General features: G+C 39.9%; 1 protein-coding gene across 6 annotated transcripts in view; it reads right to left on the reverse strand.

Moving 5' to 3' along the window:
• LOC102225561 (pleckstrin homology domain-containing family A member 7-like) overlaps window positions 1-27,896 on the reverse strand; it is a 137,023-nt gene that overhangs the window by 31,321 nt on the left and 77,806 nt on the right. For all 6 annotated transcript variants that reach the window (XM_023350242.1, XM_023350248.1, XM_023350266.1 and 3 more), the window contains 4 exons: window positions 22,356-22,473; window positions 14,158-14,262; window positions 12,474-12,546; window positions 9,227-9,327 (listed from right to left, as the gene is read on the reverse strand). In XM_023350242.1, the coding sequence (XP_023206010.1) occupies window positions 9,227-9,327; window positions 12,474-12,546; window positions 14,158-14,262; window positions 22,356-22,473 (397 nt within the window). The remainder of the gene's footprint in view (window positions 1-9,226; window positions 9,328-12,473; window positions 12,547-14,157; window positions 14,263-22,355; window positions 22,474-27,896) is intronic.

Genomic DNA, 27,896 nt, shown 5'->3' on the forward strand with positions numbered 1-27,896 from the left:
CACAACATAATAAATATCAATGCAACAAGAAGCCACAAACGAAAAGCTGCATCACAAAACCAACTTGCTATTAAGTAATCGATGCCGCAACGCAACAAGTCAACAAAATAACAGAAGTCACAACATAACCAAGGCCACAAACAACAAAAAGCAACAGAAACCACAACGCAACTAATGAAAGCTACAACACAACAACACAAGCCAAAGCGGAAGTTATGCTTCCGCTTTGGCGATGCTAGCAAAGTTAGCATCATTTCCGATTTAGCATAATTTCTGTTTCAGAATAAAGAGAAATTATTGCTATGGCTGCGTTGTTTTGAACGCGGCGTAGGTTTCACCGTTGTCTTGTAGCTTTTGTAGTTGTGTTGTGACTTATTTCATTGTCCCCTCTGGGCCACCGTAACCATGGGCAACTTGGTTCCTTCTCTGATTAAATGCTCTCCTTACCGAGTCTTACATTTTAGATGGATGGCTTTGGTGGGTTTGTTGGTATGGATGATGGATGGTGTTTATCTTCACAATGCTATTTGTTCACTAACCTTTAACGGCGTGTCCATCAGTTGTGCAGGATTTTCCTTTTGTTTCCATCTCTACTTACATGCATTTATGGTTGTAATGTGAAAATATTCAAGGGATATGAATTATTTTGTACAGTGCTACATCTGTAAATGGATGTTGTTGTTCTGTTTCACATCCACACCTATTTCATGAGTAAGACACCTCGTTTTTGGCGGTGCTAAATGTTACAGTATTCCTCCCGTCTTTTCCGCCACTGTCCCAAGTGGCTCCAAAGGATCATTTCTTGCAGCTCAGGGTTCAGACCCATCTCTTTTATCTCCCAGGCTATCGCACAACCGAGAATCCCACAAGAATCTGTCTTGAAAAAGCTACTCCGGTTGTGTAGGTGGAAACGGCAGGATAAAAAAACGAGACCGCGCAGCGCCGGGTAGAGATGGAAAGCAGGAGAGGGTATTGAGAAATCGTTTTTGAAAATCGGGAGTGTTTGCGGCTGTCGTGGCAACCAAATCTTCAAAAGAAATCTGCAGCCTCCCTGTAGGTCACTGTGCCAAGTCCAGAGAGGAGCCTCAAGAGGTGGATACACAGAAGCTTTCTGATTGAAAATCCATTAAGAATTGATTACAGGCTGAGAATATTCCAGCTTCACCGTTCGACATGATGGCAGTCTAATTCTAACTAACCTCAGGAACACGAGAAACACGCCAAGAAACAAGCAGAACCAGTTGGACATTTAAGGAAGACCTTCTATGTAAAAGCTGCTGATTAATTAATAGTCTCTAAGTGCTTTGTATCCTTGATAAATAGGTCTTTGTTGTAAATGTGGGGTTATTAGTTCCCCTTAGAAGCCGGGCTGCACTTCACTGAGCCCAGCTTTCTAAATAATCCACTTTCCTTTTTCCTTCCTTCCTTCCGTCCTCCACCGCTGAGACCAGCAGACAAACGAGAGTCCTCTCTTTAGAACAGATGCATGTAAATGAAAAGTAATTAAACACAGAATCTCCCGTACTCTAATTCCTTCTCTGAATAATGAATTCAGGACAGCGGGGGGGGGAGGAGGGTTGTACAGCATTTGGATCCACTTTGGCTGCAGTACAGACATTTTCTCTGTGTTCTCAGGTTCAGATTAGAAGATGAGCGCGTTTCAGCAGCTTGGCTTTCTCGTCTTTTGGTGAGCAAACACACCGAACGTTACCCCCGCATGGACGCTTTTAACGTACACACCAGACGCTGGTGAATAAAGCAGACTGTCACCCCTGCTGTGTTACTGTAAACGCTAAATAAACCCTGGCAAAAGAGCCGACAAACGCGCACGCGGGCGCCGTGCTCGTTCACATCCGCTTCTTACAGAGCCGCTGCCCCGCCAGCTCACCCAAACTTAGCCCTGATTACGAGAGAAAAACGCTTTGATATAAAGTTCTCTGACTCAGCATGCCCAAAACACGGGCTCTGACAAAGACACTTCATGATGTTTTGGAGCTGATTGCGCTGCTGGATCGACCCAACCGGGACTCGATAACCTGGCGAGGCACGCCTCCTCTGTCAGGGTGTTGAGGTAGGCTTCACATCTGTGCACTGACAATTAAAACTGGGCAAAGGCACAATTTAATACCTTGTCTTTGTCTGACGATTGTTATTTTTGAAGCTCAATTATACATTATCCCTGACAGGTTGTGTGACAACCTGCATTTGAAAGATAAATGTAAAAATTCATGAATCCATGGTACTTGAATCTTTTGATGTTATTAGGACAGTCTTGGGTTAAAGCTGGAATTTTTGTACAGTGAATTTGAAAATGGATAAAAGTAATTAGCAAATAACTGCTGATGTTAACATTCGTCCTCTGGATAACAGCGTGGATTATTTTCACCACAGGGTTCGTCAAATTAAAGACTCTTTAAGACCTTTTAAAGACCTTTATGAATGAAATTTAAGACCTGTTCCACAACACAAATTTACAGAAATGTACACAAATCTACAGTCTTCATCATCGTAGTTCTACGTTTTTTGCACAGAATTCACCTTAGCATCATATGGGTTGGCAATAGAAGTTAGCCAACAGCCAACTGTCAATACATTTGAACTTACCCATGACAGACGCAAAAAACCTAGCTAGCACAGGCATGCACATTAGCAGCTAGTTAGCGGTAGCCTCAACAGCCTCAAAGGCAATGAAGACATCCGAGTAGGACTCAAACTTTAGTCTGACAGAAAAGAGTATACGAGATTAAATTATCAAAATTTAAGACCTGTGATTAACATATTTAAGGCTAACTTACGTTTTTACAAATAAATTTAAGACCATAATTTTAGACACGCAAATTTAAAACATTTTAGGGATGTGTGGACACCATGACATGCACCTATTTTTATGTTTGTGACAGTCTCTTCATGTTTACTTTATTTGTAAACAGCTTTAATCAGTTTTCACATTAACACAGGGTGTTTGTTGTATTTGTTTTGCCAAGAAAAAAACCCAAAAGAAATCAACAATTTTTTAAAATGTTTTAAAAACTGATTTCTTGATGTAAAAAAGGGGTAAAACATCCAAAGTTTTGAGAATGTATTTTAGAGGCACTTTATAAAAACACATCTTGATAATCTGTGATGTGTATTTTATTTTTTTTAAAAACACTTTTTGTGCAGTTACTAATATGAGATCTCTATATCGACCTTTTTGTCCACAGACTATTTCGGTATTTGACAGTTGCAGGCAATTTCTACAACATTGGTGTTTGTCTGTTACTTCAAAGCCATTTCAATACAGCTGCTGTTTATTGCAGGCCTCTTTTCCACACAGCTATGTATGGGCCCAATATTTCAGATTGTTTGCTTAAAACAGATGTCTGAAAACATCAAGATGCTGCCCGGATAAAAAGCACCAATATTACGAATCGCATTAGGGCTAGTTGTCTCCAGAAGTCGAGGCATATTAAGTTAGATCAGAAGGCAGGGGAATGGGAAGGAGGCTGGTTAGAAATTACGTCTCAAACACCAAAAATAAAGTAAACATTTCAAGGAAAGCAAAAGAGCATCCTGAGGAAAACAGCTGTCAAAGCGCGCCTCCTGACTCTCCATCAGCTCCCCGACAGATGCCTCTTATAGCTACCGAGACAGAAGACCGGGCGAAACCTCAGATGTCCTCACACGTGCAGCAGCCTGCGCAGAGGCATGAACGGATATTTGGACCGTAGAAAGCTGCACATGTAATTTTTTTAAACGCCCTAAACCGACCTCGAGTCCGAATGTGCTTCGACTTTAACACGGAGGAAGAAACAAAAGTATATTTTTTTTAAAAAAAAGAAAAGAAAACAGTCAAAAAGCGGGTACATGCGCCACACACCTTCAGCAGATGATAAATAAATAAATATTAATAATAATTTAAAAAAAACCCGAGTCCGTGGCCGCCTTTATCGGGAACGCTGAGAGGGTCGTTGAGCTTTGAGTGCGCGCGCGGCTAACACACCCACACACCGAGAGCTCGCGCCGCTCTGTTTGGATGCGCGTGGGAGTTGGTGACACTTTTAAGTCGGGTTTCTGATGATCTGCCTCAGCACCAGTTTTGTTTAATTGTGTTTGATGAAGCATAGACAAAAAAAGGAGAACAAAATCCCACCGCTCGCTCGCTTTCTTTCTTTCTTTCTTTCTTTCTTCCTTTGAGCCCCGTCTTTCACAGGAACAAGCCTTTATCAGTTCAACCCTCTGCGTCCTTTCAAACGCTTCCTCTCATTATTTTCGTTTAGTATTTTCCACTCTGAATCACTTCCTGCCTTTTTCCGTGTCCACTCCTGCCACAGCCTGAAAATATCGCTTGCGTCTCTCCCTCTCTTTCTTTCTGTCTCACACACACATGCACACGCCAACACACACACACACACACACACACGCACGCACACACACACACACGCACACACACACACACACACACACACACACGCACACACACACACACATACACACACACACACACACACACACAAGCTCACAATGGGGCTCAGTCGTCACTTTCGGACAACCGCTGACAAACTCTCGATTTTTTTTCCAGGCGATATTTAAAGAGTCGCTTGTGTTCTGACTGATAAGCCACAGCTGCCAGAGCGCCACAAAGCTCCGGATAAGTTACCTTCTCCCCAACCTGCCAGCGCGAAAACCGGATTTATACTGGAAGCACTTGGACGGAAAGCTTGTTGGCGTTTTTGGCTCTGCGCGGAAACCGTGTCTGGTGTGTAAAAATTATTCACGTTTCAGCTCAAGAGTGCAAAAACACACACAGAGAGAGAGAGATTCTGTGTCGTTAGCCAAAATGGAAACGCTCGGAAGCACCTTTAGCGGCAATAATGATGATAATGTTCTCTGTATGACCTTATCGTCGCCCACATTGTGGAGGAGGAATATTTGCTCACTTTTGTTTCCGCGTCTCTCGCTTTAAAATCCATTTGAATCCCAATTTAATTTAGAATCTTTTAAGTAGCCCTGGTAGCATCTTGATTGTTTTATTTTCAGTCATTTTTGATGTGGATTATTCTGCTGTACTTGTCCAATTAATGAGCCAGTTTGGGCCAAGCTTAAGCTGTTGGAGCAGACCAACTCCCCATTTGACTCTACAGTACTTTGGTATTCAGTATATGGTGTTCTGGTTAAAACAAGCCCTCATCATCACTGTCCACTACTGTGCATTACATTGGAATGACTTGTTTTTGCTGGTGTGCTGTTTTTATGACCAAGAAAAACGGTGGCGAACGAATGTTTACTTTGAATAACATAAAAAGAAAGTAAAAATAAGTAAAAGAAATTTATTTTAAAAGACACGTCCGCGCAAAGGCCGTTTTTTCCAATGGCGCACTGTGAGTCGGACAGTTAACTGCTCAGCAGGAAACAGTTTTCACATCGAACTGTTTTGTATGAGACATCGAGCCGATGAGGTTGACGAGAACTGCCGCTCTCTGAGCCGCTCCAGCTGCGTCTCCGTTACAAAGGTGCGCAAACCTTTGTCACTATTCCACTAGTGTAGAAAAACACCTCTGCGATTTTGCAAATGCAACGTTTCCATTAAATAACAGACACAGTTGAAATCACATGTGAATAAGTTTGTTCACGCGATACGTTGTTAAAAGACGCGCGGCGCCATCATCCTCCAACCACTTCCTGTTGTCGTCTTCTTTGTGGTTTGTGCCAGTGGTAACAGCCGGTTGTTGATCAAATGACTTGTGTGACGTGAAAAAGTGCTTCCGTTGCAGTTTCGCAAAATAAACCGATTTTGATAAGGCCAAAGAAAACCCACCACATCCTCGGGTCAAAACGATTTATTAAAAAATTTGTTTTTACAGACTTGGTGCATTTCCGTTAAGCAAATTTCCCTTTGAAATGGCAAATTGCTCAATTACATGGTCAATGGAAATGCAGCAACCAACAGGCGGGCGATGGCTGCCCTGTTGTACGAGTAATGGGGCAAAACACACCCAATTAGTTCATCAAACTTGTTAGCCTCCCTTTGGATGTAGTCAAAATGTTCCTTACTGCCCGTCGTCTCCATATCCATCACTACAGAATTGGGTTCCCTTTCTTTGAGTGGCCTTATGTACATCCTTCATTTCTTTTGGTTTTTAAAACTACAAGTATAAAGTATTTCTCCCTCCTTGTCTGTGAAATGTGGTTGAAATTGTCAGAAATGAAGGAATTGTAGGAAATCTGTACGCTCTACAATGGAACCAGTTTTTATTTAAACATGCTCACTTTGGTCCCACCTGTCTGACCTACACTGTCCTCATATCTTCTTTTTGTGGAGAAGAGCCTTTCTCCTACATCTAATCCAAACAAAAAATGTCATACTTCTTTAATCTCCTGGGTGATAAATTGATTTAAGTGATTAATCAAATTTTCTGTTTTTGAAGATTTCAGTTTTGGAAAATCTGGATTTTTTTATTCACCAATGCTCCCCTTAGTCTACCTAAACTACCATCTTGAGTAATTTAAATATGACCTAAATATAAAATAAATGAAATAAATACAGGCCTTGTTTTTTGTCTAAGTCCTGAAATGTCAAACCTCAACAAAAGAGACGTTTCTCATTAGCGTAACTCCAGAATTTAACAGGTTTCTCATTTTTAGATTTAGAATTACGGAACATTCTGTGTTCAACTTTTACATGCTCACTCTTTCCCTTTCTGCTGCTTCCCAGAAAAGTTGTGTGACATAAGTTACAAGCAACAGAAAAAAAACAAAACAGTGGTGTGGCCACACAGACAAACACCAGGAAGATCCATTATGTAATAACAGGACAAGGTGAGGTGAAAGAGTCAAACGACGATAGCAATGACAAATGAAATCAAGATAAGGGCGATGACACAGACTGTCAAATGAAACATCAGCCGAAAACAAACACGCTCCTCTCAAGACATGCATCAAAAACACAGGAATATACGCAGCTGTTGTATATTCTCCCATATTTATAACCAACAAAGCCACAGCGACGGCAGGCGACAAGGATGAGGAAGGGTCACATCTGGCCAGAGAGACAGAAAGAGAGAGAGAGAGAGAGAGAGAGAGAGAGAGAGAACCGACACCACAGCAGTGGAGTGAGTACCTATTTATGGGCGGGCTTTCACTGGACGGCTCAACACACTCACAGGGAGGGAGGGAGGTCCCAGCCAGGCAGCCGGCCAATGGCAACAAGAAAGGGGAGAGGGTTCGGTAAATAGAGGGTGGGGGGAGCGGGGGTTTGATACGCAGCTGACTGTGGATGTGCTGGAGATGGATTTTAATCAACAAATACAACCAATCAAATGTGTTTGTTTTCATTGTAGTGCAACATGGCGACCTTGTTCCAACCCCCTTCAGCTGTTTGCAGCATCAGCAGTCAGTGTGTTTGGAAATCCTACTGAACTCAAACTGAGCAGAGTTTGGTGGACATTCCTGCAGCGAGGAGACAAATTTAAAACCTAACAGGCTAAATGAAAGAAACCCAGACTTCACAAAGCAAACGGCCGTTTCATTTTGTTGTCTCCTGAAAGACCTTGGACTTATTGGATTCTGGGTGTTAAGGTGAAATTAAACAGGCAGTTTTAACACTTTATAGGCATTTGATTGATTTAAGAGTTCTAGGAGAGTTTTACCTTCAAGAGAGATGGTAAAATTGAAAAAGAAAATTGGATATATTTTAGGAAAGGGGAAGAGAAACAGCAATATTGTCACTTTAATGTGAAAAAAGTACACTAATTAAAAAAAAGATACTTTATTTTTTTTTTTAGAGGCCAAAATAATAAGTAAACTCTCCAATATTTGACCTACATTATGAGAAAATAGAAAAAAAAAACACAATCTAGAACCAAAGAATCCAGACGACTTGTATTTTTCATTGCAGTAATTATACATGAAAACTTAATCATGATAGAAGGAAAGCACACCTTTAAAAGCCTTTGGTTTCTACGTTTCAGGGCCTTAGAAAGTTCATGTAAATGGATCAAAATTGAACCTCAGATTCCACACTGTCACAAAGTGGAAAAGCGTTTTGTGTCGCGTTTGTCTTGTCGTGAACAAAACACAGCAGACAGGTGAGCAGACGATCCCGTCCGGCCAGAAATATAAAACAGTATTTATCTCATGCTTTCATTAGGAACAAGCTGCAAAGGCTGCAGGTGTGATTGGCTCTGAGCTTTCTGTGCCAAGGCGTTTGCCGCAACAACTTGTCATAACAACTCGGGCTGAGGCAACCTTTTGGTTTATACGGGCTTTCACCCTTCGAACAAAAACAGCCGTGACATGTAGACCCTCCCGCGTGAGTCTGGATGGATTTGTAGGAGAACAAGCATCTGCTCATAGCACTGAGAGACTGAACTGTAAAAACAAACAACAGCAAAAAGAAAAAGCTTCGCCTCGGGGAGCGGAGAGGCTTCATGCCGTTCCGTCTCAACACAGACACTGACAGTCAGCTGTAATGGACGCTGCTGCAACAGGTGGGGACGGGTCCGGGGGAGAGTGTAGGTAAGGATGTGGTTAATAATCCAATCTGTGAGAGCACAACTAGAATAGACTAAACACATGAATGCACATAAATAGAAAACCTGTGTGGTAAACCACAAAAATATCTCTTAAAAAAACTTGCTGCTGCAATTACAGAAAGCGTCTCTACAGCATGTGGACTTAAGGAAGCTACATCCAAAAGCCACACACTTAAAATCAAAATCAAAAACATCCAGGTTTGTGATCGTAACGTGACAAAATGTGGAAAAGTTGAAGGGTTATAAAGGGCAAGTCGCTGTATTGGCATTTAGCGCGAGCTTCTCAGGCTGAAATGACAAAAATAACTCAGTGGAAACTTCTCAGCTTTAAATAGCAGGAAGCGTACATACATTTTATCTCAAGTGGTTCCAGTGGGAGGAAAAAAAAACCCAATATCTGTCAGTCAGGATGGAATCAGACGCACAGCATCAAGACTGTTTTTTGAACGTGAAAGAGAAAACCCTGCGACTCCTTTTTATCGCCGCTTTGACATTTCAATGTTTTCATTCGGTAAATTGTGCGCTAACAGACTTGAAGAACATTTGCAAACGATGAGCTGAGAAATATTTGCTGCTTATTGTTATTACAAAAAAACAACAACAAAACTTTTTCATCTTAACTTTAAGAGAAAACCACAATCACATTAGAGCAAAAAAAACAAAAAAAGAACTACCAGGAAGCATAGAAAGAGTGCTAACAAAAAGAGGCGTACCTTGAAGGCATACTTGCGGCTGATGTGATCTTCGGGGTCAACGGGTGAAATGACATAGCTGGGCAGAGGAATACTGCCCAAGACCGCCTCCTCTCTGCTGTCTGCAGAGAGAGAGAGAGAGAAAGTGAATGAGGGAGTGGATAATCAGGGTGGAGTAGGTGAGGGAAAACAGAGATAAAGATAGAGAGGAAAGGAAGGGGCAATAAAATAAGTATCACTCATCACCCTCTAATTTCACGCCCTGTCCGCCACCAGCGACACGACGCTCTCATGCCGTCGCTCCATGTGCCAGAAGCTAAATGAGCGGCGAAGTAAATGCTAGCCACCCGCCAAACACGCGTTTCTCCAGCCCCTTGACCTTTCACCTTAACCCTAAATTTACGTCTTAATGCCTAAAGCCGCTGCTTGAGGAATGATGTTCTCACATTTTTAAAAATATCGTTCTATGTTTACAACTCCGTACATGTTGGCTTTCCACTCGGTACCGTCTCAGAGAATTACAACATGTGTGTGGCGTGTTCAATGACTGCTTCATTGTAAAATTCACTGCTGATATGAAGGAATGTGCGCATGCCGACATGTCCGCGTCTCCGAGTGTTTGGATGGAAGGTGATAAGGTGACGCTGTAGATTAAACGGAGAGTTGGGTTGAAAATAATCCAAGGTCGTTTGGAGGACACATTCCCCACATGGTGGACGAGATGGTCCACACACACGCACACACTCGCACACACACACACGGCGCAAACCTGATCAGCTCAGAGTTAAATTAAGAGTTGTCTAGTTATATTTACTTAAATAACTAGAGTACTTTTTACTTTTAAGAGTCTTTTTTTTCCATGAAGTTTTTTTGCTGCTCTTACTTGAGTAAGACGTCTGGCTCCTCTACCCGCTGTGAGAAACTTCACTGAATGAACGGAAAAACATCCCCAGGCACAGACCTGCTGTTTTTGTTAAAGTTTCATAAGATTATTTTATTGAGAGAAACTGATTTGGACAAATGTTTATTTTGCTTGATGTTGTTATTTTCTAATTATATAAAACTTTATATTTTGGTCCGTCTGATGAAACTTCATCTGTTACTTGAGCCGCCTTTTCACCAAACCCTTTTAAGAGTAAACACTCCACTCTTACTGAGGCCTGTCGCAATAAATCAGTTATTGGCACGATAAATTAAAATAAGCTGAATAATTTCCACTTGCGTTGATTTATCATTTTAATCTTTTCTCTCCTTTTCTACCAAAAACTGGATGATAAAAATCCTCAGTCTGATGCTTTGATCTCAACTAGCCCCCTTTTTTTGAAGGGCAACTTTATTTACAGAGTCTTCATAATTCATTTTATTTGTTGTTTCTGTTTTGTTTCGAGACGGGCTCTGATTGGTTATCTAGATTGAACTTTGAGCACTGGGAGAAGACAGATCATCTGTCTCATCACACCGTATGGTTACAACATAGTAACAGTTTCAACAAATATGTAAAAAAAAAATAATTTTTATAAAAGTTACACACTGCAGCTTTAAAAACTCTTGTAGTTAGCCGTTCATGATCTTCCTCGTATTTTAATCGTTTAAAAAATGTGACAAAATAAAAAAGGCAAAAACAAAAGAAATCTAGAGCCCTAACAGAAACCAGTAACCACGGCATAATAGAAACACCAACATGCGGCTGTGTTCGTGAACACACGGGGTGAAAAGAAACGACAAGCGTTGCCGGATCAAGACTTTTCACGTTGAGAGCAGAAACCTTTGAACTGAGGGGAGAAAAGAGACAAGAATGAAACGGCGGCGAATCGATGTCACCGAGGCGACTCCCAAAAGGTTCCCTCAAAAATATACAGAGATGGCAAAGGAGCGCGCAGAGAGGCAGATTAAGACAGGAAGGACGACAGAGCCCAGCAGTTTGTGTGTGATGCGCGCGTGTGTGTGTGAGCTCTTGTCACATACGTGTTTCACTAGGAAAAATCCAATTAAAGGACGCCAAGACTGATTTACTGCCTCCTTTGTCAGTTCCACTTCACAAAAACAATCAGAACGTGTCGAGCTGTCTGCACGTTTTCTACACAGTTCATACCAAAGTCAAATTTGTGATACAAATACTGTTTTGTTTTTTTTAAAATTGTAATTTAATTTAATGTAGATTGACCAAGTTAGTACCGTCACGACTAATCACTGACAAACTCAGGCATTTGCACTTGCAAAGTTTTTCAACTTAAAATTTCATGACCAATCTCAGCAGGCAGGCAAGTTATGATCAGCATCAGCGTATAAATAGTTTTATCAAGAAATACGAATAAAAGATTGAAGAGGAACCGGCCACTGGTCGGAATCGGACAATTTTTGATTAAGTTAGCTATTTTACTTTTTTAGCAAGTTGGGGGAAGTAGAAAAGCGACACTGCGGGAACACAATATGTTACCAAGTATTTTTGTCTAGTTTCTAGCGTAAATATCTCAGTACACTTGAAATAAGACAAAACTAACTTACAAGAAACTTTTCAGCAAGAAATAGGAGATTGTTTTTTAAGTCAAAAAATCCTTAATATTGATTTAAAAATGATACTAGCTGCATTAGCAGATGAAAAATGTATTATTAGTGAAATAAATCTACCAGTGGAGCTACTTTTTAAAATAAACATTAAAGGACTATTTAATGATGGCACTTGACTTAATGTAATGTTTTGATTATTGATTCTATGTTGCATGACTCTGTGTTTCTGTGTTTGTTATGAGGTAAAGCACTTTGAAATGCCTTGCTGCTGAAATGTGCTACACAAATAAAATTTGACTGATTGACTGATTCACTTAAAACAAGCTCTTATATCTTGTTAACTAGTTACTTGTTAAGTTAGTTTTGTCTTATTTGAAGTGTACTAAAATATTTGCTCTACAAACTGGATCAAAAGTACTTGGTAAGATTTTGTGTTTTTGTAGTGGATGGGATGCTTCCAGAAAAGAAATTATATATTTTTTATGGAGGCGTGTTGGCTGATCGTTCTGACTGCTACTTTTAAACAAATAACAGGAAATTCAGTGTATTTCTGCTCTGTTCTTTCCTTTTATCCACCTAACTTGGCAATGTTTAAATACTGTCTAAAATTCCAGCTTAAAGCTACAAATTTGTCCTCCACCACATTTTCTCTTTTATTTTCCATTGACACCTGCTACTTATTTGATCATTATTTCATTATGTTTTTGTAGTTGTATACCATGTAAAAAAAACATGCTTTGCTCATGCTGCACAGACTCACCTTTGTAGTAGAAAAGGCAGAAATCAGACAAGACAAACCACTTCCTCTTCCAAAGGCGCATCCCAGAGCTGTCCTGCAGAGGAAAAAAAAGAGGCAAAACACTCATGAATAATAATAATAATAATAATAATAATAATAATAATAATAATAATAATAATAATAATAATAATAATGTACTGCAAAGTCCACAGAGTGTCAGAAGCAAGAAATGATGGGAAAAAAGGAATTTGTGACAAGACCAAGCAGACATGGAGAGAAACCGTCTTTATTAGAGGAAAAGTGAGCCGGACACAAGCAGGGAATGTTTTCTGGCTCGCTGCTTTTATCCGCTGCTTGTTTCATCCTGTATGTTCGCCTGCTAAAAATGGAGCCATTTAAAGAGGAGAGGTGACACAGCAGAAGTGGGAAAAAAAAAACTCCAACCTCAAACAAAGTTATAAATACTCGTCCCATTTGCTCAAAATGTAGAAAATGTGAGGTATCTGCGGTGTGGGCAGATGAAGGGAATAAAACACACTGTCCGCCTGGCCACAGAGACGCTGACCCGAGTGTGAGGGACGACGTGTTGTAATTGTGATATAGGCGTCATGCATAGTGATGCGTGTGCCACTGTATGTTGCCGTCTGATTCTCGTCGTCTCACCGTTCGTATTGTAGCGAGGCCAGGCGTCTTTCCGGCGGGGCGGTGCCAAGCGCCGGTTATTTTAAGTAGAACTTTAAATAAGCAAACGCGATCAAACACCAGGTGCTCCACATTTCCAAAGTACACGGAATAAATCAGGGAGGAGTAAAAGTGGGCTGCGGGGAAAAAGCCAAAACTTTACTGACCCAACTGGAGTGGATTTTGGTGGAGGAGGGGACATCTATAAAATAATAATAAGAATACAGGTGTAAAGAGATAATACATGTTTCTCAAATTCGCTGCTGGTTAAGATGGCGATCCAATCAACAGCAGCATGATCCTGTATCATCATGGTTACAGTGTAGTCCAATCCAAGCCTCTTGGGTGTCCAAAGTGGGGCCTGAGAGCCATTCATTGCCCTTGAAATGACTTTGTTCGATCCCTGAACTCAAGAATGGTAAAAAAAATAAATAAAAAATTGGCCAACAAAATAAAAAATAATTGATGATCTGAAAAATTTGGAAATTGACTGTTTTTCTTTTAATAAGACAGTCGGAAAACTTTTTTCATGTTTTTGAATAATATACAGACTTCATCAAAATGTTTATTTTTAAAGATGGCATGTAGGCCGTGGTTAATTGTGAAACAGGTGTCATGATATGCCTATATTATGACAAAGGTCATGCCTATGGGGTTCCCATTATTTCACCACTTTAGCATTTCCTACATTTGAATCTGCTTTTTTTTCGTTCATACAAAGTTGTGCAGTCTGCTGTGAGGTATTTCAACCATGCATCAATTCCTACAATATTCCACAGTAATATCGGTGTTAGTTGTTGGTAAGCACTGATAAGCCACTTCATTTGCACAAAGGTATTGTCATGAAGTGCGGTTGTAGAGGTGGTGAGGAAAATGTGGAGGACCCAGGTTGGAATGATGAACAAATGATTTAATGGTGAAAAAGAACAAATAATTTTTTCAGGATGTGTGGACACGCTGGTCCTAAAATAAGTCCTGAACATGAGGAGACGGACTGCGATGTCTGAGCAGGGGGGTCGTCTACCTGTTTGTACAGCCATCCTCGGACCACCACTGGGACGTTAGGATTCCTCTTGATGGATTGTTCTCTTTTCCCAAAGCTGTGAATCTTCCCACTGGATCTAGAGGCCTGCAACACACAAAACCCAAACAACCAGGAGTAATTCAGTCAAGTCAAGAAAACCTTCCATGGCATCAAGGATAAGTTAAAAACAGGATAAGCATGTGCATTTTTGCTCTAAATGCTAAACTTCTGTGTCTAATCTGTGGTTTAGAAGCTGAGATTAAAAGGAAGAGATCTGACTTATCCGAGTGGGACATAATTGGCGCTCTGCTCTTAATCAGAGCATTCAATCTCACTTACAGCAGCCCAGCACAGGCCTTCATCCACGCCATCATTATCTTTTTTTTTTGATACCTCTCTTTTTCTGCCCCAATTGTTGTCTAATTATAGTCATTACTCGGCGACAGACAATTTTCTACCCTGACTCCTGACAGTGAGAGTCACTGTTGCTATAACATTTGTCAAACAAAGACAAAATTTCTCTATCCTGGGTGAGAAGGAGAACTGTGAAGTGAAAGTCAGAGGTTAATGGAGGTAACATCAAAGAAAGCGAGTCAGTAACTCTGAGAATCCATGGTGACTGCAGTATATTATATTGTATGTCTCACAAACGCACTAATGCCCCTGAAATGGTTAAAAAATGTCATCTACCTTTTTAAACTTTTGTAAATGGCAAAGTCTGAAAATTTGTACAACCTTCTTAATGACAGCTTTAGCTAAAAGTTTTTTGGGCTACAACTTAAAACCGTTTTATCCACTCAAATTATTCCCACTATTCAAAACAGCTCAACCTCAGGCATGACTCCGTGTTCATCTAACAGGCTTTCAAAGGATCACTATGCAGACGATATTAAATCAGTAGCCTTAAATAATATGAGGTTTGCAAGTTTTTATATAGTTGCCCTGTGATGGACTGGCGACCTGTCCAGGGTGACCCCGCCTTTCGCCTGTTGACAGCTGGAGAGAGGCACCAGCACCCCTCCTGACCCAACTGGGATAAGGGTGTAAGAAAATGGATGGATAAAGAAAAACGTTAATGTCAACTGAAACGGCATTAGAAGGTGAAGGATCTAGGTTAGTCATTCTACGTCATTATTAATTTTTACTCAAAACGCTCAAATTTCTATTTTTATTGAAGGTAAAAAAAAATAATAAAGGTGCTGTAAAGTGGAAATTGCATGAAGGAAAATCTGGGGTTTCTAACCAAATCCAAACCGGCTGCCTTACAAAAATGATTATTAAAAATAATACAATAAGACAAAAGTTCTTTAGTAAATAATTCATCATATTTGAAAGTACAAATGCAAAGATATATATATTTACAAGCTTCTTTTAATAATAGCTTAACCATCCCATGGTCTCAGTGCGATGCTCAGCTGACATGGTCCGCCGGGGTGGGGGGGTTCAGACATGTCCCGTCAGACCGTCAATTTAAGTTTTTTATTTGCTTTTACAAATAAAAACTTGTAAAAGCACACACGGGGTCAGTGCCACCCCACCAGACCCTGCACAGAGTAAAAAGCTCCAAATGATCCCGTCTCTTAAGTCCGCGGGAGGATTACTCACTTGGCTTTCAATTAGCAAATTCAACTGGTTGCAACACTGCCACTACCATTTCATCTGACACAACTACCTTCTTTGACATCTTTTTTTCCCCTTTTGCATCTCTTACAAGGGATTGTAGCAAACTACAAACTGGATTATTCACAGCTTTCTTTTGACAACAGATTCCCAATCGATTCAGATTCTCCCACCCGAGTTTCCTCCAGATTTACTGCTGGCTACTTGGCTGTTTCTCAGCTTAATGTTTTTCTTTCCATTTTCTGATGTTTCAATTGGCTTTTTCTGATGTGATCTGCATGTTGGAACATTGTTTTATAAACTTCCACTGACTCAACCTCTCCACTTTCTCCCTGCTGTGTTCCTTGGTCTTCATGATGCTACTAATGTTCTCAACAACCTTCTAACAGCTGAATGCTGGGATTAAATTACACACCGTCTACTGTTTAGGTCACTCCTAAAGGTAATTGGTTGAACTGAATTTTATTTAGGGGTGTCCAAGTAAAACCATCTGCTTACAAATGCATTTATTCATTTTTATTTGTACAAAACTGCTGACAGGAAAGTTTAGTGAGTGACTCTGAATACTTGACTATCGGTGGTGACAGGCTCTGGTGATGACGGATGAGGCCAACATGCTATGTATATGAAAGATAGCTGACAAAGAGCACGCATTCCTTTCTAATAATAGCATGTGCGTATTGAAGTGCCTGTATCCTCAACAGATATAATTCCCCTTGAGAAACTAACTGGTGCGGCTGCAGTGCCTTCACTGAGATTTAAAGAGAATCAGCTTGTATTTTGTAAGAATCCAAAGGAGAGGAGACAGCAAAGAGGAAGGTTAAAGTGAAAAGGGGAATTAAACGTAAATAAAGTGAAAAGGACAAAGGAAATGACAAAACCGAATCATCAAAATTTAAGTTGTTAAAATGGTTGACGGAGAATCGTTTTACTTAGATTAAAAGTCAATGTCTTAACACAAACCAGATATTTAGCTCTAGACTGATTTATGTTCTTTACACAGCAAAATACATTTCCGATCATCTGCTGACGGTATAAAACCTTTACACACATCACTGATATGAAAAAGAAGCAACATTGTTCCAAACACTCAACTCTGAGGAACTCCATATAAAAACTCCAGCAACTACCAATCTGCATTGTCTGTTTTGAACACACTGCAATGTATTTTCACTCTAATGTATAAAAAATGCGACTATTTATCTAAGGAATGAAGAGTGGAAATTATTTTTATTTTAAAGTGATTGGTAATTTTTTTTAAAATATGTAAACGTTTTGCAGGTTTTTTGTGAAAATTTTATGAATTATACTTTGTTTGTTGGGGATTTTTTTAAAGTTTACTTAGGTAATGCTTTAGCAATACAACTATAACTCAATACATCCTACATGTTATCTAACTTATACACTGTCACAAAATCACTTTACATCAAAGCCTGACACAATAAATTTCTGGGACGATTTATCGTCCCAGAAATTATTGCGATAAAAAAAAAAAAACAATGTCGTTTTGAGACCATTTTCAGACACAATTATGCAAGTTTGCTTTCTCGAAGGCCAAACACTTTAATTTTGTAAAAAAAAAAAAAAAAACTTGGCAAGTACTGCTAGCCACTAAAAACTGGAAGAAATTTCAAATATTCAAAATAAAACGTGACAAGCAAAAACACTAAGTAAAACAGAAACAAAAAACACACAGCAGAAACCATAAATTAAATGGATCATGTAAACAACAGTTGCCCTTCAAAAATTATGATCAGAATGTAAATTGTAGAGCTCATTTGAATTTATCGTGCGATTAATTGATTAATTGCAACAGGCCTACAGTATTCTAAAATCTCAGAAGAAAGACGACATTCCCCAGACGTCCATACCCAACATCAGTGCTAGAGGTGAATGTTTGCTTGATGTGAGCATGAATGTCTGCCGTTCCACAGCTGGAAAGAAGCAAACAGACTCACTAATTAGAGGGAGAGGGAGGACAACACACACAGAGACACTACAATATTGCCACACGGTAAATATTAAGCATGTTCAAGTACGTACATGTGGCATGCCTTCCATTGTCTCTGTGTGTGTGTGCAATGCGGAGGTCTATTTTTAGGCTAGGGGTAATTTTGTGGAACAGCCACTGGTCCCTGCGGTGCAGCAGCATTCTGTCTTGTAGGTGAGTGACTGAGAGTCTAAACAGCTACTTATTATGTGAGTGGCACACAATTAGGCGAGCTGAAAGCCAAGAGGGACCGTCCCGAGACCACACCGCTGCCAGTTTAATTCCCCTAGGCAAAGTAATTAAACAAGAGTAATGCCTTCCCGTCCCCTTCAGAGCTCTTGTTTGTGATGCACTTACAGGAGTCGACGCTTAATGTGAGTCCCGACCCGCGAGCTGACCGGGGGACAAAGAGTGGCAGCGTGGAGGGAGTCTGGGTTCTTTAGCAGACAGAATCACTGCCCAGGTAGCTTTTTGCACAACAAAATAGAATATGCGGGTTTAAAATTTTGGGTTAATAAAATACTCTATTTTTGAGCTGATTCGCAATTCCTCTTGGCCTCTATAGGTGTAAATGAGCAAAATATAACAGGAGCTACACGTCTATAGCTTGTTGGACTGAAAAGGAAAACCAATTAAAAGTAGACCCTCAGACGTATCTCTTAATTTTCTTATCTGCATCCCATAAGCATTTATCTCACACTCTACAAGACGCTACGGGAACAGAGAGATGATGAAAAGAAAATCATCTGCCGTAGATGCAAAAGGCATTACCTCCGGGCTACAGTAATCATAAAGAATCTTCCTATGCATGGTGGCTTACCCAAAGGTGCCTTTTACACAGGTATAAATCCAAAGAAATAAAATATATTATTTCTAGTCATCATCTTGTTATGATAAATAATTACTAGCTAAATTAATCAGATAATATGTCAGATTTACTTTAAGCATGTGTAATGCCGAGGTGAGTGCAGCACAAGCAGAACATTATGTGTTGGCCACAAGAGATCAAGTAACTTATTGGGCCTGCAATGATTATTTTAGAAATCGGTTAATTTATCAATTATTCTGCTAATTAATCAATTAATCTGATTAAAAATGGAAAACATTCAGCAGATTTTCCATTTAATGTTTTTTATAATTTTAGAAATACATTTAAATATAAAAATAAATAATTCCATTTCTTTTAAAGATGATAAAATTCACACTTTATTGCTTAACATGTGGCAGCGTAGCATTTCTTTAGTGAGCCTTGCTCATTTATAGCAAAGTATGGAAGTGCAGCTACAAAAACACTTCAAACATCAATTTGTGAAAAGGCTCAACATCAGTGTATGACTAATCTGCTGATATATATTTTTTCGATTGACTGATTAATAATTGGCTAATAATTGCTTAACAGAAGATTTTATTTACAGAATTTGAACTTGGGGAAGCTAAAACAATGCCACTTGAGGAATTTCAGGCAGAACATATTTACCTTTAATTTTTGTTAAATTAAAAAAAAACTTATTTTGAGTTTAAGATGCTAAATGTATATGTTTTTGTAAATCTTGCCTTAGTTACTTTGACGTTATTCTTTTAGCAAATGGCCTTTTTTGAGACCGTGTACTCCTGTTAACAATTAATCGATAACTAAATTAGTTGATTATTATAACCATAATTGATTCATCATAATTAATCATTTCAGCCCTAACTGGGTCATTGTTGCAACGAGTATAAGAATTTTGGCATTCACCAAAATTCCATTTGGCACCTTCAGATCGCGACTGCCAGGCCATAAAATTTGTCAACATTCCCAAAAAAATTCAGTGTTAGCCCAGATTAGCTAAAGAGTTTCTCTAAAGCTGCGAATGTAAAATACTGTACCTGGGGTAAAACTGCTTTAAGAAGAAGCAGTTGCCTTTTTCTTCATTTTTTAAACTAACTCATGTCCATCTAAACAGCTTAAAAGTTGTGATTTTAGTCCAATGTGATGGACTTCTAAATCCTAAAATGCAGGAATGTCTGTTGTTGACTGCAAAGTCCGTCTTTCATTTGATTAGACGCTCGATTCACTCGCATCGCCCAGTCTTTCCCAAAAAGACTTTCATATTTCAAATATACAAATTCAAGTCTCTGATGTCCGTCTACGGTGGTTCCTGGCTCCAGAAACACCCAGATGGAGAAATTCAAAGAGAAGCGTTTCAAAGCATTGATGACGGAGGTTCTTAAATCTGTTCGTTCCCATCCCATCAAAGCCTCCCGTAAAAAGGCAAGAAGTATTAGGCTGGTGGACTAGATCTGTCTCCATGCACCAGTTTGCGTCTGACACCCAAAGTGACAGAGTGAGTGTGTGTGTGTGTGTGTGTGTGTGTGTGTGTGTGTGTGTGTGTGTGTGTGTGTGTGTGTGTGTGTGTGTGTGTGTGTGTGTGTGTGTGTGTGTGTGTGTGTGCGTGTGTCCGGGTTATCTTTCTGGCCGGTTACTCAGGAACAATCCCGCCTTTAAAATACTTGTAATCAAATGAAAACAACAATTTTTGAAAGTAGTTTGATACTACCATACCAACAAAGCTAAAGAGAAAGCTAATAATAATAATAATAATACCATATCAATAAGGATATCATTGTATCACAGCATTTAGAACCAAGAGTGATGGTCTAGGCTTCGCATCATGACTATTTTATCAAAGCAATGTTTTCTGAACAGTTTCGCTAGCTATCAAGGGAAATTTGTGTCGAAGCTTTCTTTCAGCCATCTGACTGGCAGTGCACATAGGCCTGTCACAATAACTAATTTGGCTTGATTAATTGTCCCAGTAATTGTTGCTCATGGAGCATTGAAACTGCATTCCTAGATGAATAAATTGGAAAGCGATGCAAACTTTAAAGGAGAAGAGACTTCATATAAAGTCAAAGGTGCGTCGCTTTGCATTTTTAGGTCATCATTTTACATTTTTACAGCACTCCAGCATATATGGCAAGTTAGTAAACATACTCACAACAGGTTTAATTAAAGATATACATTAATGTGAGGGAGTTTTTTTTGTCAGATTGGTTCTTTTTTCTAAATTCTTAAAGTTAAAAGTAGATAAACCACGTACTACTGTTCAACACGCCTATTTCTTAGGCTGAAAACACTAAACAGTGTTTACTAAACATACCTTGTCTTACTGTTTTATACCTTGTCTTACTGTTACTAAACAGTAAGACAAGGGAGCTGAGGAGGCATATGAATACACCAATATATATATATATATATATAAAAATAAAAATAAATCCAGAACATGCAACAGGGACCTCTGCATGTCACTTTGATTAATCCCATTCCCAGATATTATGAAGGCTGCTTTAAAACCACAAAATAACCAAACGTGACTCCAACATGTGGAGACGACGAGAGCTGAGGAGAGAATTGTGACACATTACTCTCAGAGGGGAAGTGGGTAATTTCTGTTTCAGCACACCCTCTGATGCCTTGTCAGGGGAGGAATAGATATGACTTTTTCAGACGGCGGGTTTCAAATCGAGATGGCGGTGCGTCGCGTGAGAGGGGATACCAATGATTCATCTTCAGACAGGCCTCTTTCTTCAGAGTTGTTCTCGTCAGTGTGGGCTTTATTTTACCGCCATCTGATGACAGGTAGGGGAGTGATGAGCCAGAGCACCTGGGACGGCCGCGGGGCCGATAAAACACTTGGGCTTGGAAGCCGTGATTGGGTGTCTTGATGGATGTTCTGTCATCTGTTGCGCCTTACTCGATGACACGAGTGCAATCTGGGCCGCGCGGCACCTGTTGACGGAGCCGGAGAAGCCAGAGAAAACGCAGACGACTGTGTTAAAGCGCAAGAGATAGAGTAACAGAAGCAAAAAGCCTCGGCGGCATCTCTGCTTGGCAAAGACGGAAGGGCTCGGGACCTACGCGTGATCTGAATCGGAGATCTTTAACTTCAAAGCTTCTTTAGGAAATTCTGTGACGTTCGCAGCAAGTCAAAGTTTACTTTTATTTAACCTTAAATAAAGGTTTTAATAAATGTGCTGTGGTGTGTGCCTTTTAAGAGCCTCACAGTTTTTGGCAGGAATCTGACGCCGTACATGAAGCAGTGAAGTGAGCCTTTATTTTAGACATCACAAATTCACATTTGCACTGTTCTCTGTACTTCCATTTGGGTTTCTACCGCCGTCTTAAAACAGACGTAGATATCAACCGAGCTGCACCGTTTGTAGCCAAATCGGAAATTCAACTGCAGTAGCCAGCCTCCAACCCAAAGAGGGCAGCACTAAGACAGTTTAAGGCCAAATATTACAAGATTAAACACCTTAATGTCACAATTTGCACAGCATCAAATTATAGCACCTTAAAGCTCAATTTATACAGCTTCTGGCCACAAACAAAAAAGCAGATTTTGGGTTTAGTTACTCAGATTGAGATTTCTGATCAAAATTCACATCCAGCCAACGTAAAATTGTCCAATTCCAGGCACCAGTCAATTTCTCCATGTCGCTCTTTGCTACACGTGGACAAAGTTACAAGCATCATGCTCCGGCCGACCAGAGAATGTCACAAAAACAAGCAAGTATCTTATAGACAAGCACAGACATGCCCACCCACCTTGGAGGCAGAGGCGGAGTCCACGGTGGAGGAGGTGATGGCGGTGGAGGCCTCACTCACAGTGGTGCTGGAGAGCTGCTCAGCCGTGAATCTGGACATCATGCGAGGACCCTGCAACCTGCACACACACACACGCAAAGGAACGAGTGTCAGACTGCTCTGCCCCGGAAATAGACAGCTGATTAATTGTGCCACAGTCACACTTTTGGTTTACTGGAATGTCGTCGGTCTGCTTAACAAATCTACAAGTGCTCCACAAAATTCACGCTCTATTCAAATTTCTAGGTTGTAAAAGCCCTCCCTCCCCGGCTAGTCGACAAGCAGCAGTCAGTTCTCCTAGTGTGGAAGCAAAAGCAGCTGCCAGTTTGAAGATCTGGGTAGAACAGGCTGCCAACCTCTCACACTTAAAGCGACCCGACGCCAGGATGTGTCACACTTTCAAGCTAAACCCACACACACCTTGAATGGCAATGAATGGAATCTTTCCAATGAATCCATTTCCTTTTTTGTACCGACACATTAGTGTAAATAAATTGCCTCAAGCAGCTGGCGTATAACAGGAAGCGGTTGAATAGACTGTAAAGTAAGATATAATAGCGAACAAATCAGCAGGTCGTGGTAGCATATGTAGCGTTATATGCTAAGCTAAAGCTAATCTAGCCTTGAGACTGCAGAGAAAAGAAGAGACTAAAGACTGCTTGAAAGGCTTTACAGAACAGACAAACAATGAAACACTGGATTATTGTCTGCTTAGGAGAAAAAGGAACCAAAGTTAGTAGATCCAGAATTCAGGTTGTTTTTTTTACCCCTCCAAGGGGTCTTTTGTGGGCTCTAGTCTCCCTTATATGACAGTAGGCTGACAGGAAACGGGGAAGGAGAGGTGGGAAGACATGCGGTAAATGTCGTCGGGTCTGGGAGTCGAACCCTCAACGGCCGCGTTGAGGACTCAAGGCCTCCAAATATGGGTCACGCTAACCACTACGCCACCACGGCACACCCCCAGAATTCAGTTTTTGTGCTGCAACAAACTTCCAGAAAACTGCAAAACTGCCAAAACACTGAGAAGCTTTAATTTAAGAAAAACAAAACAAAAAAGAAAACTACTTTAGATTCATAACTGCTGAAATATTGATCAATTTATTTGTTGTATATTTCCTTGATGATGGCATTTGACAAAATGTAATGCATCTTAATTGGTTACTGTGTTATGGATTTATGGTGCAAAGTGCTTTGAACTGCCTTGTTGCTGAAATGTGGTATACAAATGAAACTTGACAAAGCTTGACTTAAGGTGTGATGATAAACCATTGACCTCTTCAGCATTGTAGTCATATCGCAGTGAGTGGATTGGAGTGAAAATTTACGTAATCACTTAATTTACGTTGCATATTATTACTTGTCTTTTTTTTTTTTTTAAACAGTTTCCACTTTAACAACAAAGGAAATTTTTTGGTACATTTTCTGGTAAAAAAAAATAAATTCATAATTCATAATTCATAAAATTATGCTGATTCTGCCAGTAGCAATGAAATGGTAAGGGGTGAGTACTTCCTACAGGCACTGCACTCAAAGCCTTCTCATTTTTCACCAACAGTGAAAAATGAAGTTGGATGTGATTTAGATCTTTGAAGGAGAAAAAGTACGTCTTGAGTGGCAGTAAAATTTTCATCGACGGCCTTTGATGTAGAAAAATCATATACCGGAGAAACATATAATTTTTCAACCAATTAAAAAGCACTGAAGCTTTTAAATGCCGTCTGCTAAAATCTGCAATGCCACTTTTTTTTATGAGTAAAGTTGTCAAAACAGGCAAAGAGATGTAAAAACCTGAGCAGCAGAACTGCAAAAACAAAAAGAGGCAGATTTATCAGCCTAAGCTGATGTAAAGCTTCATTTGAGCAGCAATGTGTGTGAGGGTGGATCAAACTGTACAGATGCAAGCCACATCGTGTACCGGACAGTAAAAACGAGATGCTAATAGCTAAGTCTCAATAGATGTTTCTTTATGATGCGGACGCCCCCGAGTCGTGCTGCACAATGGTCCTACAATTCTTTCTCTATGATAAAAAGCAGGAAAAAACATTTTTGAAAACTAATGGCTGATACATTATGCCTCTGATAGTGATGGATCTGTTTCTTCATTCTCCATGTTCAGGGTTCAATTAGAAATAGAAGACTCTCTCTCGCTTGCTCACAAATATGACTTGCATTGATCGATTATCCTTGTTTCATTAAAACAGATGTTGGATATTTATGGATGCTTGCTAGAAAGAAGGCCACATAATGCAAAGTTTTTGGGTTTGAAGCCTTTTGATTTGAGGGTTTCCCTCAGTGCATTATAAGCCTGGCGGGCCACCAGGTTGGGGCTTTATTTTAAAGGGGCAGAATCATGTAAAATAAACTTTTATGATCTTTATATCATGCTACATTGTTATTCCCTCATCACTTCTAAAACCTTCCTGCCAAGTACAGCAGGAGGCTATGGAGGCGGAAGACAACTTCCTGCAGTAAAACAGATGAGACTTTAAATATCAGCATGGGGACGGCTGGCTGAGTGTCTGATTAGTTTGAAAAGCGAAAACAAATGGTTCTGCCACGCTGAACTCCATCACAGATTTTAATGTAATTAGGCAACGAAACGTTCCTCTCTCAGATAAATTCAGTATTACTTACACTTTCTAGTCCGAAATCTTGTCAGAACCTGGACTGTCTTATTATGCCTTCTAATTGGGAAACACTTTTTGTGTAGGGTTTTAATTGTGCTTTTTCTCTTTAGCATCAGCTTCTGCCTCCAAATGCAAATCTGCTGCGTGCCGCAGTGTGGGAGGACATTGTCCGCTGTCAGGAGGATTTCATGCAAACTTTAAAAAAGGTCAAGAGCTGAAAAGTGCAAACGAGTTCCATTTTTTCTCATTTTTTTTCTAAGTTGAGTTCTTTGTGTAGTTGTTTTAAATGTCAGCGTTGAGTTGGCGGTTGGTAAAGCTCGTCCACTTGACAAAAACAGAACCGGGGTCGGTTGGAGGAATCAGAAAGTTCCTTGCATCATCGCCCGAGTCTGAACGCACTCGCTTGACTCGGTTCATCTTTACTGCGGTGCTAACGCACAGAGCAGCTAAACCGCTACACATCGTCTAATTAAAACACACAGACACAATTTTTTTTTTAAAAGTCTTTGGTCAAAGTGCAGTTCGGGTGTGGCAGCTTTGATTGGAGTGGTTTGATTCTGATTGCAGAGTCTGAGGAGGCAAAATTTAATTAGTTTAATTTACCTACTTTCTTTTCTTTCAAACTAATCTGACCTTTAAACATTAAGCTCAAGTAGGCTGAACTGGTGTACACAGTTTCAGACATGTGGTGTTTCTATTCAGCAGGAAATGGACCTGGAATTTAGATCAGAAAGATTAAATTAAAAATATAAACCGACAAAGCAATGTCCCTACAGGCTTTTACAATAGAATTCAATTCATTTATTTGCAGTTTTAAAGCAGCAGTATGTAACTTTTAGAAAAATATGTTTTTTTACGTATTTGTTAAAACGGTTACTATGTCGGGACAGCATGGTTTGAGACAGCTATTATTGCTGTATGAAGAAATGAGCCACTCTCAAACAAGAGGAGCATCAATCACCCTCATGTAGATGCTGCTAACTGTGCTAATGGCTGAGAAACAACTCACCGTTCTAGGAAAACTATTTATCTGTGGTCACCGCTGGCTATGCTAACTAGCATTAGCATTCACAACAGACTACATTGTGGTGAGCCAGCAGTAGCACAGCAGAGAGAAAGGGGAAGGGTCTGAGCAGCATGTAAATGAGTGTGATTGACAACGCTAAGACCCGCCTCCTGGCTGTGATTGGTGGTGGATTTCATTAATGGTTCTGCAGCTAGAATTGGGTGAAGGCAGAGGAGCTCAATGTTTTCACAGATTACCTGTCTTATACTGTTACAACATAATGATAGTTTTAACAAATACAAAAAAATCATATTTTCTATAAAAGTTCCATACTTCACCTTTATGAATTAATAGCATACTTATGTTATTAGCCAATGTAAACAACTATAAACAGTACCTTAAAACTTTTTTTTTTTACATTTCGTCAAATGTTTAAGAAAAAAAAAGTTTATTGGCAAAGATTTCATGTCATAATAAGGTTTGAAATCGTCCTAAAACCAGACAGTTCTGCCAGGTTCTAATTAATATCAATTGGTCAAAATGACATTTTACTGCAGAGCAACACTGGAAACAGTTCAACAGTCGATCAGTTCAAGGGATAATAAACTTTTGAAGTGACAACTTCAAAAATATCAGCGTATCAATTCAAACGACCAAACTATAGGCCAATTCTTTGAAGCGATATCAAAAGCGAGAAATGAAGCCATAAACTATAAAAGTAAAGGGTTCACGGAAATACAGAGAAGTAGTGTAAATTATTAATGATGACGCAGACATAAACAGTTTAGTGAAAACCTTAGGGGAATTTAACCCTGGTGGAAATTCTTTGGAGCGAGAAAAAAAGGGTCATGAAAAACGGAGACCATATTCAAAGATCAGAAGTGTCATCTAAGTGTGATGGCACAGGGATTATTTCATCTAAGGCAAATGGCACATGCATCACAATTCCACGCTGTAACCTTGACCTTGAGTGAGCAGGGCGGAGAGCGTTTCTGCTCATCCAGAAAAAAAATAAATAAAACTGAGGAATGCTGTGAACAGACAGGGCAGAAATGAGATTTAATTACACAGAAAGAGCCATTTCTATAAAAGTTTGACATTTTACTAAAAGACGGTGCCTGACACTTATTGAAGTTATTTGAAATGCTGTGGATGTGGGTCACACTCGACGCTCCCGCAGCCACGGATCGACAGCAGAAAGAGCAGAAGGCGTAATATGTGAGCAATCCACAGCCATGGGAGACTGAAGGATTTTTCAAGCATGCATGAAAGAATCGAAGCAACTCTATGAGGTAAGTTTCTGACGAAAAGCAGGCTGGGCAAATAAATACACCTCAGCTGAGAACAAAATGCTCCAAATGTTGCAAAATTAGAGACAATTTACACCAACAAACATACCGTTCTGTCCAACTGTTGTGAAGATTTTCAGATTGAGTTGTTAGCAAAAGCAGTTAGCCGTTAACTGACTAGCCGTTAGCTTCCAACACTCTGAGGAATCGTGCTTTTAGCAAGCTCATTGCAATAAGACACTTTTCTTCTGTGCATAAGGGAATTCCTGTCAATAACTTCACAGAATGTCTTCAATATTTAAACATAATTTATTACACTCAAATGTAATGCTACCAGGGGCGGATCTAGAGAAATATGTATGGGGTGGCAGGAGGGAGGGGGGTGGGGGGGGGGCAGGGATTTTGTAAGGGGGGCAGCATATGCGGATGGATGGATGGATGGATGGATGGATGGATGGATGGATGGATGGATGGATGGATGGATGGATAGATGGATAGATGGATAGATGGATAGATAGATAGATAGATAGATAGATAGATAGATAGATAGATAGATAGATAGATAGATAGATAGATAGAT

This window comes from Xiphophorus maculatus, chromosome 2 (genome assembly GCF_002775205.1).
Source record: "Xiphophorus maculatus strain JP 163 A chromosome 2, X_maculatus-5.0-male, whole genome shotgun sequence".
NCBI lineage: Eukaryota > Metazoa > Chordata > Actinopteri > Cyprinodontiformes > Poeciliidae > Xiphophorus > Xiphophorus maculatus.